The sequence below is a fragment of the Myotis yumanensis genome, unplaced genomic scaffold (assembly GCF_028538775.1).
Source record: "Myotis yumanensis isolate MYYU_CA2020_CCGP unplaced genomic scaffold, mMyoYum1.0.hap1 SCAF_4, whole genome shotgun sequence".
Lineage (NCBI taxonomy): Eukaryota > Metazoa > Chordata > Mammalia > Chiroptera > Vespertilionidae > Myotis > Myotis yumanensis.
In genome coordinates, this window is record NW_027223755.1 from 40,514,267 (window position 1) to 40,529,729 (window position 15,463).

Here is a 15,463-nt window from a genome sequence, read left to right on the forward strand (position 1 = left end):
GGAGAGATGGGATGGAGAGCTGCGGGGTTCCATGAAGGGGAAAAGGGGAGGGAGGGCCAACTCCGGGACCACGGGGACAGCACATGCAGTGAGCACCTAGGACCAGTGGAGGATGCTGTGGTTCCAGGGCGCCATCCTGGCCGCCATCCTGTTGGCCAAGAGGAGCGCGCAATCTTCGTGGTGGTCATGGGAAGTGATGGCTGCAAGTTGGGACGATGAGAAAGTGACAAAAGCATCTTCAAACAGTTTTTTGCTATTAAAGTCAGTACCAAAAGTAAAGCCTACCTACAATTTTCACAAATCTATCCTCTAGTATGTATTCCACCCAGTTTCTTTATTTTAAAAAAAGTGTTTTTAACTGATTTTTAGAGAGAGGAAGGGAGAGGATTAGAGAGAAACATTGAGGAGAGAGAAGTATCATCTCATCAGCTGCCTCCTGCATGTCCCCCTCACTGGGAATCAAGCCGGGAACTGGGCATGTGCCCTGACCCGGAATCGAACCAGTGACTTCATGGTTCATGGATTGGTGTTCAGCCACTGAGCCACACGGGCTGGTTCACCTAGTGTCTTTATTGGAGACAGTAGAATTCCCTTGGCAGTAATAGAAGGAAGTGTTTCTGCAGATGAACTTTTTACCAAAATTCAAAGTCCGGCAGATGCATTCATTAAAAGGAGAAACTTCAGTGGCAGATGGCAGCCAGTCAACAAGTTCGGTTTCTACTCCCTCCACCTCATTCAAACCTAACAACACTTCTGAAAACTCTCAGTCCGGAAATGGGGAGCTTTGTGGGACACCACCCGCTTCTGCTACAAAGTCAGATTCTGCAACAGGAAGAGAAAGATCCAGACATGCCCTTCCGTCTCAGGACCTAGTGGGTGTTCACATCAGAGACCAGCGGAGGACCTCACTGCCAGAGCAAAGACCAACCCAGACACTTGAAGAAAGGAAGAGAAGAGAGAAGGAAAGAGGAAGAACACAGAGAGAGGTTAAGAAGGAAATTGAGGGGAGAAAAACTGGAAAAGAAATGTTGGAGTATAAAAGAAAGCAAGAAGAGGAATTAGCAAAAAGAATGTTCGAGGAAAGAAATGGAAAAGTCAGAAAGAAAATAGGGCAGTTTGAGAGCGTACAAAACATCAGATTGCATTGGACCGTGCAGAGAGCTACTCATTTTCCAAATACACAGGAAGAAGTAGAAGCTGTTAAAGCTGCTGTCTTGCTGGCTACACAGGCTGAAATGGAAGTTAAGAGGGACACTTCTGCAAGAGAAGGAAGCAAAGTTGCAAGAATTCAATTCCATCTTTCTGGTGGTTCTCTCTTTACAAATCAGTTCCCTTCTGAGGGTCATCTAGAAGAGGAAAGGCAGTTTGCTGCACAGGCTGTTGGCAACATTTATTGTAATTTTTCATTAGCAACCATTTTCCCAGGAAAGAATTTACCAAAGAAGTGTATAAAAAGAATTTATTGGATGTGAAACTTGCCCCGCAGTGCTTCAGTGGTACTGTTGCCCAGTAAGAAGGCCAGCTACATCCCTGGTACATTTTCCAGTGCAGACTTTTGGACACTGTTGAGAGAGTATTTTGCCATTCCTTGCCGTCTGGGGATTGATTAGCAACTTCTTGTTCAGTAACCCTTCCTCTGAATGGATCTCAGTGAGAACAGCATCTTGGGAACCTTCAACCCTTGCATTGGCTAGCAATTCAGGGAAAAGAGGGAAACCATCAAAAGGAGAGTGCTTGAAAAATGGGAGGAAGATTTTTTAAAAGGAGGGGAAGATACATAGATTGAGGGACTCAAGATGAGGGTGAAGATGAAAACATTTGGGATGGAAATTCTACTCTCAACAGGTGTGGTGTGACAAGTACATTAGGTGCAATGATCATTGTTTCTTATATGGCTTAATTAAACTAAAATTCTACTGGAGAAGTGGGACTGCTGTATGTCTTCTAACCAACCTATAAAATGTCTCTTTATTCCTGCTTAGTGGGTTAACGTTGTTTAACTCAGACAAGTCAAGAGATAAAGTAACTCACTGCTATAGTAACTCAGTTGCATATAGTAACCAACTGCTAGAAACCTAAAAGAATCAAAAGAGCTGCCACAACCTCCCTTTATCAGGTTTCTTATTCAGTATTTCATATATCCATTGGCCCTGTGCTCTCAGATAATACGTTTTGTTTAGAGCTATTTTGCCCCAGAACTCCTAAGTCCACACGAGGTAACTGGTATGGCACGGAGTAATTTGACTCTGAGAGCGTTTTAACTAGCCAGTCAGGTGATTTATGGTTTATTTTTCTCTTTCCGCTCATCAGCTGCAAGCAAAATCTTATAGTTTTTCATCTTAAACACTGAATAAAAATTCTTTTTTATTTAAGCATTTTCTGGATCACCTGGACGACCCAATACCGATTGCGTTTCAGGGCCCACTTTGGTTCTTGTGTTGACGGTTGCATTGGCCTCCGTGAACTGCCATAGCCTCAGCAGTTCACTTTTAGTGTCAGCTTCTCACCCAAGTTCTTGGAAGCCTGGTTTACAGGTTTTCACGTTTAAGAAACGTTGCTGGGTCTGGGCCACTCCCTCTGGCTGTGCAAGTTCATAGCACAAGAGTATGGGCATGGCCGCCTGGATGAATTCTTACAGAGTCTGTAGCTATTTATTGTGGCTCTCCATCCACCCCCCCCCCCCCCCCCCCTGGTACTGTGTTTTCCCAGAAAGATTCTTTTGTCTAACTCCCAAAAAAGTGATGTAGGATTGGCATGGCTCGAGGCATGTGCTGTTCCCAGACTAAATGCCCTAAAATGTATCTGGGTTTACAATGCTGCTATGTTTAAGTGTTCCCAGTTCTCGTCTGAATTAAGAACAGACTCACACTAAACGTGTTCTGCCCTTAGCTGCAGCTGCATCTTTCCTTGCATTTTGCCCATCGGCCAAGCTGGGTCCAAACACTCTGTACTTTCTGGCTGTCTCCCCCTCTGTGTGCTCCTCTCACCACCAGGAACATACCTGTCTGCTGACACGGTATTGGAGCTTACAGGCCCTGCCTACTATACGTCCATGAATATTTCCATGCTTCTCCCCACCCCCGCGAATGTCATATCATATCTCCTGAGAATTAGCATCATGTGGTGAGGAACACAATCTTGGAACCAAAAATAAAATTTGTATTCTTCCTAGTGAAAAACTTCCTTGGAGTTTTTGTTGTCTTATCCACTAGACTGGAAGCTCCTTGAAGGATAAAGGCTGCATCTTGTTCATTTTCATATCCCTGTGATGCCTGCAACATATTTTATGTATAGTATGTGCTTAATAAACATTTGCTGAACTCAATTGGAATTTTAATCTCAAAACTTCCCAAGTCTGTTAGAAATGTAAGGTTACTGGTTGGCTCATGGAAGATGGTGAGGAGAGCTCTGAGAGGTGGGGTAAGCAGCAGAGCACTTTCCAGAGTTCATGCCTTTAACTCTCAGATGGAAAAGCCTGAGGAGCTATGTCTTACCCCTAAAATCGGTTCCCTTTGACTAGTGTTGGTTCATTGCTAAAGAAATGATGGGTGATTGCTGTTTTTTTTCTGTGTTTTTCCTCATTTTATTCCCACTGGACTATCATTTAGATATTAAGCATGTGAGATACCCACAAGGATTCTGCACTCTTTTTTAGAAGGGATGCTAACTAGTGAGAGTTGCCATTTAATCCATATTTTTACTATGCTCAGTCAGTATTATATGTTACTAGTAACGCAGAGTATCTTCGTAGGCTTATAATTCTTGTTAAGGGGAAAATCTCACACGTGACAGTTAACCAGTTTCAGGCCTGCATCTGGTGATGTCTCATTCGGCGACAGATAATGCGTCATCACCACTGCTTCCTATTTTGAATAATGTTTTTCTCTCTCAAGCTACTCCGTGGAAGACACCTCAGTGTCATCTAGAGCAGTGGTCGCCAACCGGTGGTCCACGGTTAAGGGGCTGGAATAAGGAGCCCAATGAAAGATTCAGGCAGAGGCATGCAAAACTTTAAGAAAATTTGTCACAACAAGAAAACAGTTTTAGGCTTAATGCAATGTTCATTCTTTAACCTGTGTTAGGAAATTTGCAGGTGCTATTCAGAAGTCAAACTGCATAGTAAATCAATAGGCACATAGAGGATTGGTCTTTATTTCCCTGGAGTAATGCAAAAGCCAGCAAAACTATTGAATGTCATTACTTTGGGCTAGACTGGCTCTTGTTAGCTTATGGATCTAACACTGGTTCTATAAATTTTAAATAGGAAAATTGATTATTGAGAAATGAGAGTTCCTTAGTAATATATCAAGATGGGTGTCTTTTCCTCTAAAATTTCTCTAGATAAGAAAATAACTGGAGTGATTGGCCAAATTCTATTTTCCAGAGGACTCTGCTGAGTGAGGAGGGTCAGGGGCCAGGACTGAGGTGTGAGAGTGCTGTGGCAGGGAGGGGACACGAGGGTTTTGAGTAGTTGCTCTGAAGCCTTAGGAGCAATGGCAGGTGAGGAGAAACTTTAAGATATTCTGATTCAACTCATGCACCACCTCTTCAAGAAAACATATAGTGAAGATGTGTGTCATTTAGCAGGGTTTTCTGGAACTACATTTGCATTTTATTTGATTCCTCAATAGGCATATTAAATCTCAGGGTAACCCAGCTATGTTAGGGTTACAGTAGAAAGGACTCTTACAGCTCACATTGCGGGAGGAACAAGAGTAATAAAAAGAACGCTTAATGGAAGGGTTGAGGGCCATGGTCATTTAGAGCCAAGATGTGCAAAAGGGAAGAAAATTAGTAATTAGACAAAAAGCAAAATCACAGGCTTGAGGACATCGAAGTTATCTTTGTTTTGTTTTGCTTGAGTTAGGTACGAAGCTGGGTTTTGAGGAACTTTCATTAAACAGCGTTTGTACATAAAGTATTTCTAAGAAAAAGAACACCATTAGTATACGTGAGCTTGTATGTTGACAAAGCTGCACGCCACAGTTTTAGTTGTCTTTCTACTCTTTGTCTCACCTAACAAACACTTTTGGCCCCTCGTGTCAAATATAAGAGGCATAACTTGAACAAAGAATGAATGTCTCTTTATTATTAGTGTCATGATCCTTCTCTCTTCCACAGTTATGCAGAGGAACTACTCTCCATTAAACTGGACGTTTTGTCCCAAGGGCAAGAGACCTTAAGCTGGAATGAAATTCAGAATTGTATTGATATGGTTAATATTCAAATTCAAGAAGAAAATGACAGTAAGTATGGAATACTTTTTTTCTCTAAGTTAGTAGGAGAATAAGGTGTCTTGACAACTTCTCTAGATTAGGGCTACAAATTTTGTTCATGGAGCCCTATGAAAGCACACTCCTCTAACATGTATGTATGTATTTATATGTAAATTGTATGCTTATACTACTGTACCAACATATTATAACATTATAAAAATATATAAAAAGACATGAAAGGACAGACTAAAAATACATGTAAGTGGGGTGTGAAGAGAGCAGAGCGCCTGAAGGATGGCTCCTCTGTGTATAACACATCCAACAGCAACCTGGGCTTACTCCTCACGGGTGGCAGGATGCTATGACCTTCCTGTGACATTATGCCCTATACATGAAAAAAATACAACAACAACCATACATAGAGGTTCTAATAATTTTTATTTATTGGTACTTCACAGTTGACTGCTCTGCATAACTCAGTTGTTTAGGCACTCAACTTTAGTTTGACTTGCATTTGGACATTTTCCTGAAATATGACACATGTTCCTGCCCTTGGAAGAAATTGGAACATAATCTAACTGTTTCCTTATAATCAGAAGTCATGGTGATTTGTTGTGTTTCTAGAAATTATGAACTAAGAGCATGAAAAGTGGGCAGTCCCAAGAGGATATGCCCTGAAACATGCTTTCTTGAGTGTCAGCTGCTTCCTTATCATTTTCCGTTTGCATATAAAAACAGTGGGGAATAAGGAGCTGTGTAACTTTAGCAATCAGTTATTCACTAATTTCTGTAGCATGAATTACCAAATTCAAGCTATAAACAGTTTTTCCCATCATAAAAACCAGCAGCCCTGGCTGAGGTGGCTCAGTTGATTGAGCATCGTCCTGTGCACCAAAAGGTTGCTGGTTCAATTCCCCATCCGGGCACATGCCCCAGTTTGGGGCTTGATCCCTGGTAGGGGGTGTACAGGAAGCAGCCAATCCATGTTTCACTCTCACATTTGATGTTTCTCTCTCTCCCTCCCTCTCCATTCCTCTGCAAAATTAATAAAAAAATATTTTTAAAACAAACAAACAAAACAAAACCCTGGTGTTTGTGTCCTGTTACAAAGCTCAGTGCCCCAGCCCGCTGCCTTTCAGCCTTCCTCCTTGATCCCCAGCTACAGCACTTGGCGTCTCCTGCTCCAATGGTTTGAGTGCTTTGGCTAATGCCACCCAAGGATGGACTCTTTGGGTAGGCAAAATAAACAATCATGTCTCATCTTTGTTTTCTAGCTTTTTCCCAATTCTTTATTTTTTTCACTCTTAAAATTTTTTTAATTGAATTTATTAGGATAACTGGTTATTAAAATTATAAAGATTTCAAGTGTACAATTCTGTAATACATTATCTGCATATTGTATTATATATTCACCAGAGGCCCGGTGCACGAATTTGTGCATGTGTGGGGTACCTCGGGATGGCCTGTGGGGATCAAGCCGAAACCCACAGTTCAATGCTGCCTGCAGCTCCTACCTGCCGCTCCCACTCATTCCCGCCCCGCTGCTCCTGCCGCGGCCTTGCACCCAATCAGCCCCGATCAGGAGAGGCTTGCACCGCCTGCAGCAGAGCTCGCCAGTTGTAGCCCTGTGTCTGGCACCCTCCCCTGGGGAGTGGCCTGCGGGATTAGGCCGAAACCAGTTGTCTGACATCCCTCGAGGGGCCCCGGATTGTGAGAGGGAACAGGCCAGGCCGAGGGACCCCACCAGTGCAGGATCAGGGCCAGGGAGGGACCGCAGGAGGACTCCAGGGCGTGTCTGGCCCATCTCGCTCAGTCCTGATAGGCTAGACCCCAGCAGCAAGCTAACCTACCGGTTGGAGCATCTACCCCCTGATGGTCAGTGCACATCATAGCAAGTGGTTGAGCGACCTTAGTATATCATTAGCATATTACGCTTTGGTTGGTTGAACAGTCAACCAGTCACTGGATGACCAGACACTTAGCATATTAGGCTTTTATTAGATAGGATTACCCAAAATCAAGGCTCCTCCCCTTACCATTTATCCTCCTTTACCCTCGTCAACTTCTCCTCACCCCCCCTTTCCCTCTGGTAATCACCACACTGTTGCCTGTGTCTTTGAGGTATCTTGGGAGTTTTTTTGCTTATTCCCTTCACCTTTTCACCCAGTCCCCGAACTCCTCTCCCCTCTGACAGCTGTCAGTAGTTCTCTGTATCTATGAGTCTGTTTCTGTTTTGTTCATTTATTTTTGTTTATTAAATTGCACATATAATTGAGATCATATGGTATTTGTCTTTCTCTGACCTATTTCACTTAATGTAATACTCTTCAGGTCCATCGATGCTGTCATAAAAGGTAAGATTTCCTTTTTTACAGCTGAATAGTATTCCATAACTTTTCCCCAATTCTTTCTGACAATACCTGAAGTCCAGTTCTGCTTTGGTGATTCTAGTGTGTGTTGCTTATGCAATGAAGGTGTATGAGTTCTCAGTGATGAACAATTGTAGTTTTACTCTCATTCTTGACTTTGATTTTACAAAGGGGAGGGAACGCCATTTTTGTCCCAGAATATCTTAAGAGCCTTTACTTTTATCAGGAAAGGGGGGGAAAAGTAACATGTGTATAACTTCAAAAGAGAGAGGTCTTTTGTAGGTGGTTATCATTTTTAAAGAAAAATCTCTTTGGGTTGGTATAACATTTATCTAGTTAAACTGGAATACTGTCATTCTCGAGATATGTCACATGGCCACTATCATATTTCTTTTAAACATCTTGTCATGAAGGGCATATGCAATAACCAGCAGAGTTATTTTAGATATTCTATATCATATTTCCTTTCTAGTATTTGGGGAGTTTAATACAGAACATTTAATTTCTTTCTTTTGGCTTGTTCTGTTATTCTGTCAAAATGAGGTATTTTTAAAGTTAAGTATTGAGCTTGATAGCATATATTTAGGTGATTGCTTAAAAAGCTAAAGTTTAAAAATACACTATTGTGTATTCCATGGCAGGAATGATACACTATAGTAATTAAATCACCTGAAAACGCTGAGAATTTTTCATGGACATCTTGAAAGTGCTTTATTCTCCCCAGCCCACCCTGCCACGTGCTCTCAGGTCTCATCCTTTGACTGATTTGTGATGTGGATAAGGTATGCAGCTAATGGGAAGTGATAAATGTAGAAGGCGAATTTAATGGAGAAGCTGCTAAATGCATTTTCTTAGACTTGGATACTCTCTTGGTTTCTCACTAGAAATTTCACTGTTCCCCGTAGAGCCCCAGAGGAGCATTTATGTAGCGGAGACAAGGAAGTTTTCTTCTTTGAATTGCTTTTTACATTTGGTAGGTACCATTCTTTGTAGGGTACCTCCTCTGCTGTCTCAAATACACAACCTCTAAGAGAATTTCTGCCCACTCCCTCATTCTGCCCACATTCTCGTGCGAGATGTTATGGTCTCACACGATGACTTAAGGAAGTGGGCCATGAACTGAGTGAGGCTCAGCAATCTTTGTTAAAGTGGGATTTCCCCTGGATTTATAAACAGAGGCAGTGATACAGATGCACTGGCGGGGGGGGGGGGGGGGGGGGGGGCTGCTGCGTAGGTCTTTCAGCTCCTATGAGGTCATTTACTATGACCTCAGCAGCTTGAGTCTTAGAAACATGCCAAACAAAACTTAAGCAGGTGATTTCAATCAAGTCAGCTGGCATGCACTCATCCTCAGGTGAGCAGCCAATGGGAACACACATTCTTACAGTGTCATTCCGATTCTTTTTGGATGGGGTGTTTAAAAGTATTTAGAACGGTCTACCCAAGGTAGGTGTCTAGAGAATGAAATGAAGTAGTCTGTGCTCTCCAGTTTGTAACTGCAACAGGGTAAATGATAATACCTTGCCCTGGCCAGGTGGCTTGGTTGGATGGTGTGTTGTTCCATACACCAAAAGGTTGTGAGTTTGATCCCCAGTCGGACACATACAGAAGGCAACCTACTGGTCTCTCTCTCTCTGTCTCTCTCTCTCCCTCTCTAAAATATATTTAAAAACATATCCTCAGGTGAGGATCTTTTTTAAATGATGATACCTTGTATATAGATAGTGCTTAGACTTTCCTGAGTTCTTCCAACGTTTTGAGATAATGTAACTTGCATGTTAGGAAAGTACTTTTACTTTTTCTTCAAACATATTTAAGTATGTACTATAATCAGGAATAATTTCTAATCATTTTAGATTGTCCCTTCCATCCTCCAGATAATTGTTTCCGTTCTTAGCAAGGTGGTATTTATGGAGTCATCTATTTGGGGGATACTTAGCTGAGTATTTTACTTTAATTTCAAATATCTCAAGATGCAGATACTCATTAAAAATTAATAGTACGTATTCTGTTTCATAGCATATCACATTTTTAAAGTGAATTGTGATTGTTTTGGATGAAAGATATGTAACTGACAAAATAAGAAGTAATAAGTTTGGCTTTAAGAATGTTTATTTTCTAAGCTTGCTGCTTGTTTATGTTTAAGTTTTGTCGTAGTTCTTGTCCATCAGCACTAAGCTGGGAAGCAAACGCCCCCTGTTAGTATATATGTACGTGTGTACAATGTTTATATACACATATATACACATGTACATACACTATAGTTTTATAAGACTGGTTGATAGTTTATTTTTAATAACAAGGCAGTATTGAGAAATGACCTCCAAATGGATCCCTTTTGCTAGTTTCAAAAACTCTCCAGATTCCATAGCTGGGTTTCTGTGCTTTCCATTCCTGGACCTTATAGTCTATGTCCTAAGATCCTATGCTAAGGTAGAGATAGTGGAAGGTTAAACTGGTGGAATGCTTATTCTTCCCTTAGTACCTCCAAGACTTAGGGCTCCAGGTGTTATCTTACCAGGTGGGATTACTGAAACAATGGCATTCAATAGCCATCCTTGAACCTTAACAATATCCCCAAACATGCATGACTATGGAGCTTTCCTATACTTCCAAGAAAGTATGGGTATCTTAACTGAAATTAAATAAAATTTCAAATTATGTTTTTCGCTTACACTAGCCACATTTTAATGGCCTAAAAGTTACATGTGGGTGATGGCTTCTGTATTGGAAAGCCCAGATACAGAGCATTTCCATCGTCACAGAACATTCCATTGAACATCGTTGGGACTATATTGACCTGGAAATTCACTTTAACACTATAGGGAATTGTTTGCTTTTGGAACTCTCTGTTTTGGCATTTTTTACAGAGTGGTGAAGTAGAATAATCCAAAGAATAGAATATATATCCAAATGTTTTTGCATTTCAGTTTTTTTTTTCCTTGTATATCTCTACATTAAATTCTTCCAGCACTGGTATTCTATGATTCCATCATCCACTGTCTAAGTGAGGGTTGCCTTAGAAATTAGCATTCCTGCTGCTACTTGTATGTAAAGCTGACCCCCTTTTTATAGCAGCTTCATTGAGACATAATTCATATACCATAAGATTTACCTTTTTATTGTTTTTATGTATTTAAAAGTTGTATAATAGTTATAAGACTCCTGTTCAGCTAGTCTTCAGATGGTTATTCCGGTTGATTTTTCTGTACTTTAGCTGCAATCTGATATGGTTCTGGGAGGAGGTGAGTTTGAACCTCCACCTACTTCACCACCATCTTGTTGTCTCACCACTATCTAAATTCATAGCATTTCATCACCCCAAAAAGAAGCTTCATACCATTAATATCCCTACCTCCCATCCCTTAATCCACTAATCTACTTTGTTTCTCTGGATTTTCCTGATCTTGACATTTCATATAAATAAAATCATGTAATATGTGGCCTTTTGTGTCTATTTTTTTTTTTCCACTTAGCCTAAAGTTTTCATGGTTCATCTATGTTGTATCACATTTCAGTGTACTTCATATTCCTTCCTAGGTTAAATAATATTTTGTTCTATGGGTAGACACTTTGTTTATTCATTTGTCAGTTGATGGACATTTGGGTTGTTTCTACTTTTAGCTATTATGGATACTCATTCTGTAAATATTCATGTTAAGCTTTTGTGTGAACATATGGTTTCCGTTCCCTTGAGTACATACCAAGAAGTGGAACTGCTGGATCATATGGTGGTCTGTGTTTATTATTTTAAGGAACTGACTGTATCATTTTCCATTTCCACCAGCAATGTATGTCCAGTTTCACCACATCCTCACACCACCTGTTATGGTTTGTGGGTATGAAGTGGTATCTCATTGGGATTGGGTTTTGCTTTTTGCTAATAACTAATGATATTGAGCATCTTTTCATGTGCTTATTAGCCATTTGTGCACCATCTTTAAAGAAATGTCTATTCAAGTCCTTTACCCACTTTAAATTGGATTTTCTTTTTTCCTTTGAATAGTAAGAGTTACTTATATATGTGGCCTACCTGTGTAGAAGGTATACAAGTCCTTAATCAGATACAGGACTTGTAAGTATTTTCTCACATTCTGTAGGTTGTCTTCATTTTCTTTGATGGTGTCCTTTAAAGCACAAAAGTTTTAAGTTTTATAACATCCCATGCATTTCAATTTTTCTTTTGTTGTTTGTGGTTTTGGTGTCATAGCTAAGAAGTAGTGCCTACTTCAAGGCCACAAAGATTTATTCCTATGTTTCCTTCCAAGAATTTTATAGTTCACTAGAGGCCTGGTGCATGAAATTCATGCACAGGGGCGGGTGTCCCTCAGCCCGGCCTGCACCCTCTCGCAATATGGGATCCCTTGGACATCCCTCTCACAATCCGGAACTGCTGGCTCCTAACCGCTCATCTGCTTGTCTTCCTGATCACCCCTAACCACTCTGCCTGCCTGCCTGATAGCCCCTAACTGCTCACCTGCCTGCCTGATCACCCCTAACTGCCTCTGCCTCAGCCACCGCTGCGGCAGCGAAGGATGTCCGGAATGACATCTGGAAGGTTGTTCAGCTATCTGGTCTAATTAGCATATTATGCTTTTATTGTTAGAGATGCTTTTACTTCTAGGTCTATGATCCATTTGAGTTATTTTTGTGCATGGAATAATATAGGAAATTTAATTTCATTCTAATTCATGTGGTTATCCAGTTGTTATAAAAAATATTATTTACCTGTTGAATTGTCTTGTCATCCTTGTCAAAAATCACCTGACCATAACTGTAAAGGTTTATTTCTGAATTTTAAATTCTATTCCATTGATCTGTATATCCTTACCCTAGTACAATGCAGTATTAACTGTAGCTTTAGTAGTAAATTTCAAAATTGAGAAGAGTCCTTCAACTTTTTCTTTTTTTTCCTTTTTAAAAATTTTTTTATAGTTTAGATGCACTAATCTTCAGATAGATAGATAGATAGATAGATAGATAGATAGATAGATTTTAAAGAGGAAGGGAGAAGGGGGAGAGAGAGATAGAAATATCAGTGATGAGAGAGGATCACTGATCGGCAGCCTCCTGCATACCCCACCCTGGGGATCGAGCCCACAACCCTGGCATGTACCCTTGACCAGAATCGAACCTGGGACCCTTTAGTCCACAGGCTGATGCTCTATCCACTGAGCCAAACCAGCTAGGGCAACTTTGTTCTTTTTTCAACATTGCATTATTTTATTCTTGGTCTATTACATTTCCATATGAGTTTTAGAATCAGCTTGGCAATGTCTGTTAAAAAAAAATAGGCAGGTGGGATTTTGTTAGGTGTTGCATTGAATCTGTAAATTCATTTGAGTAGTAGTTCCATCTGAACAATATTAAGTCTTTAGAGCCATGAACGTGAGATGATTTTTCCATTTACTTAAGTCATTTTTAATTTTTTTTCAATGATCTTTCATACCTTATGCTTTTTTTGTTAAATTTATTCTTATTTATTCTTTCTGTAATTATGCTGTATTTGTAATTAGAATCTATTATACATGGATTTTCCCCTTACTGTCGTTTCAGATTGCACGTTGCAAATATATAGGGATACAATAGATTTTTGTACACTGATCTTATCTCTCACAGCCTTAGCTGTACTTGTTTATTAACTCTTACAGGTTTTTTTGTGTGTGTGGATTTCCCACCCCACTTCCTAACTCCATCTTTGCAATTGCTGATTCTAGAGAACTTACAAAGTACTGTGGTTTAAAAGGAAAACTTTCTTCATTTTCCAGGAGTTGTGGCTGTAGGGTGTATCAATGAAGCTATAGATGCAAGAGATCCTTTAAAGACACTAGAAAGTCTGCAGTTTCCTTCAGTTAAGATTAGAGATTTGGACCCAGAGCATGCCCAGCACTACCAGGATGTTTTATACCACGCCAAATCACAGAAACTGAAGGTAAGTCTCAGCAAGTTCATTTCCTTCACATTTACAGACTAGATAAGGGAAAAGGTAGAAGGGAGGATTTTTTTTTTTTTTTACCCATCTTTTCCTAAAGCTTATGAGCCTCTTGTTCCAGCAGTTGCCTATGAATCAGAATGGAAGTAATAGCACTGTCATTTCCAGGCGTCAAACAAGCCAGCTCCAGAGCTGATGACTGCTTCCACTCTTTTCCTAAAAACTCAGTTGTGAGAGAGCTTTTGTTCAGAGTCCAAGTTCTTGGATGTTTTCTGAGCACATACTGTGTGCATAGTGCTGTATGTAGCATCTAGTACGGGAAAGGGGATCCAAGGAACACGTGACACCATTTGAATGTTCTGTGTCCTTATCCTCAATGCTGAAAAAATGATTGAGGCAGTGCGCATTCTCTGATAGAATAGTTAAATAATAGTAGAGATAGGCATGTGGCCAAGCGCCAAAATGAGGAGTGCACAGGGTGACTCAGAGGTGGTTGGGGTTGTTGCGGATTAGAATCCTAAGAACAGTTGCAGTGGAGATAGAATAGAAGCTGTGCCTGAAGGGTAAGGAAGGACTCTGAAAGGTAAGGAAGAATTGGTTAGCCGAACCGGTTTGGCTCAGTGGATAGAGCCTTGGCCTGTGGACTGAAGGGTCCCAGGTTCGATTCCAGTCAAGGGCATGTACCTTGGTTGCGGGCACATCCCCAGTGGGGGGCGTGCAGGAGGCAGCTGATCGATGTTTCTCTCTCATCGATGTTTCTAACTCTCTATCCCTCTCCCTTCTTCTCTGTAAAAAATCAATAAAATTCATTTTTTTTTAAAAAGAGTTGGTTAGGTGGGTGGAAAGCAGCATGATTTAGGGAGGAACCAGCATGCTTTGTTCTGGACATAGGACACTGACTGGCCATAGTCCCCATAAAGAGCAGACGGTTTATCTGGCTGTGGAGCTGGTACTGATATTATAAGGAGTCAAACAGACACTGGCCACTATTAGAAGGGTACTGGGCTGAGTGTTGAACCTGTCACCTGAGAGTGGGAGTGATGCTACCTGGGTGCTAGCCATTCATACCTTTCATGTCCCCATGTACTAGCCAACCCAAAAGAGGTGAGCATCTCCTCTGTATGAGACTTTGGAACCAGGAACTGCCTTAAATGAGATGGGAAATACATCCTTGGTTAGAGCAAACATTTATTTATCACCTGATATTTGCTGGGCACGATATTAGTATCTAATATTCTCACATAATCCTCATAACAGCTCTCTGAACTATCGTTATCATCATCTTATAGATAATGAAGCTAAGACCAAGTTGTCCAATGTTACCCCCAAAAAGTAATTATTTCTGTAACTATGCCCCAGTCTGTGTGGCTCAGAAACATATATTAAGGCAGATAGAAAAGGATGTTTATTGCAGCATTGTTTGTAATAGCAAAAGACAAAAAAAAAACCTAAAATGTCCATCAGGAGGGGCTGGTTAAATTGCAGAGTATCCATACAGTGAAATACACAGAAAAGAATGAATGGTTCTATATTGGACAATATTTAATATGTGTGCTAAGTGTTTGTATGCTTCCACATACACACACAAATGGCATACACACACCCATATATATGTGGGCTTATATGTGCGTAGAATATTTCTGAAAGAAGACACCATCTGGAAGGTGAACCAGATAGAAAGTTGGGTACTTCCTTTTCTCTGTTCTTGTACTATTTGGACTTTTAAGTTTTTTGCAGAGTGCATGTATTACTCAATGTTTCTAAACTTTCAAAATACAACATAAACAACTCACGAAGGGCCAGTTCCCCCAGGAACTTAGTCTAGTTTCTAGAACAGGACTGCTCCAGTTCAGGTGTTCCCTTCAGAGTAACTAACTTTGCCTCAAAGCATTAGAAACCTTTTGGCATCATGTGGTCTCCAGCAGCATACAGAAGTGGTTGCCTCT

The 15,463-nt window shown here is 40.7% G+C and overlaps 1 protein-coding gene, 1 non-coding gene and 1 pseudogene across 2 annotated transcripts in view; all 3 read left to right on the plus strand.

Moving 5' to 3' along the window:
- Positions 1 to 15,463, plus strand: part of IQGAP2 (IQ motif containing GTPase activating protein 2) — a 267,890-nt gene that overhangs the window by 175,857 nt on the left and 76,570 nt on the right. The window contains exons 12-13 of the mRNA XM_070412211.1: positions 5,122 to 5,246; positions 13,354 to 13,517. Of these exons, the coding sequence (XP_070268312.1) occupies positions 5,122 to 5,246; positions 13,354 to 13,517 (289 nt within the window). The remainder of the gene's footprint in view (positions 1 to 5,121; positions 5,247 to 13,353; positions 13,518 to 15,463) is intronic.
- On the plus strand, positions 113 to 1,900 carry LOC139008371 (UBX domain-containing protein 4 pseudogene; annotated as a pseudogene).
- Positions 5,481 to 5,609, plus strand: LOC139009684 (small nucleolar RNA SNORA11). The gene has a single exon (XR_011471398.1). It is a non-coding gene; the product is annotated as a small nucleolar RNA SNORA11 (small nucleolar RNA).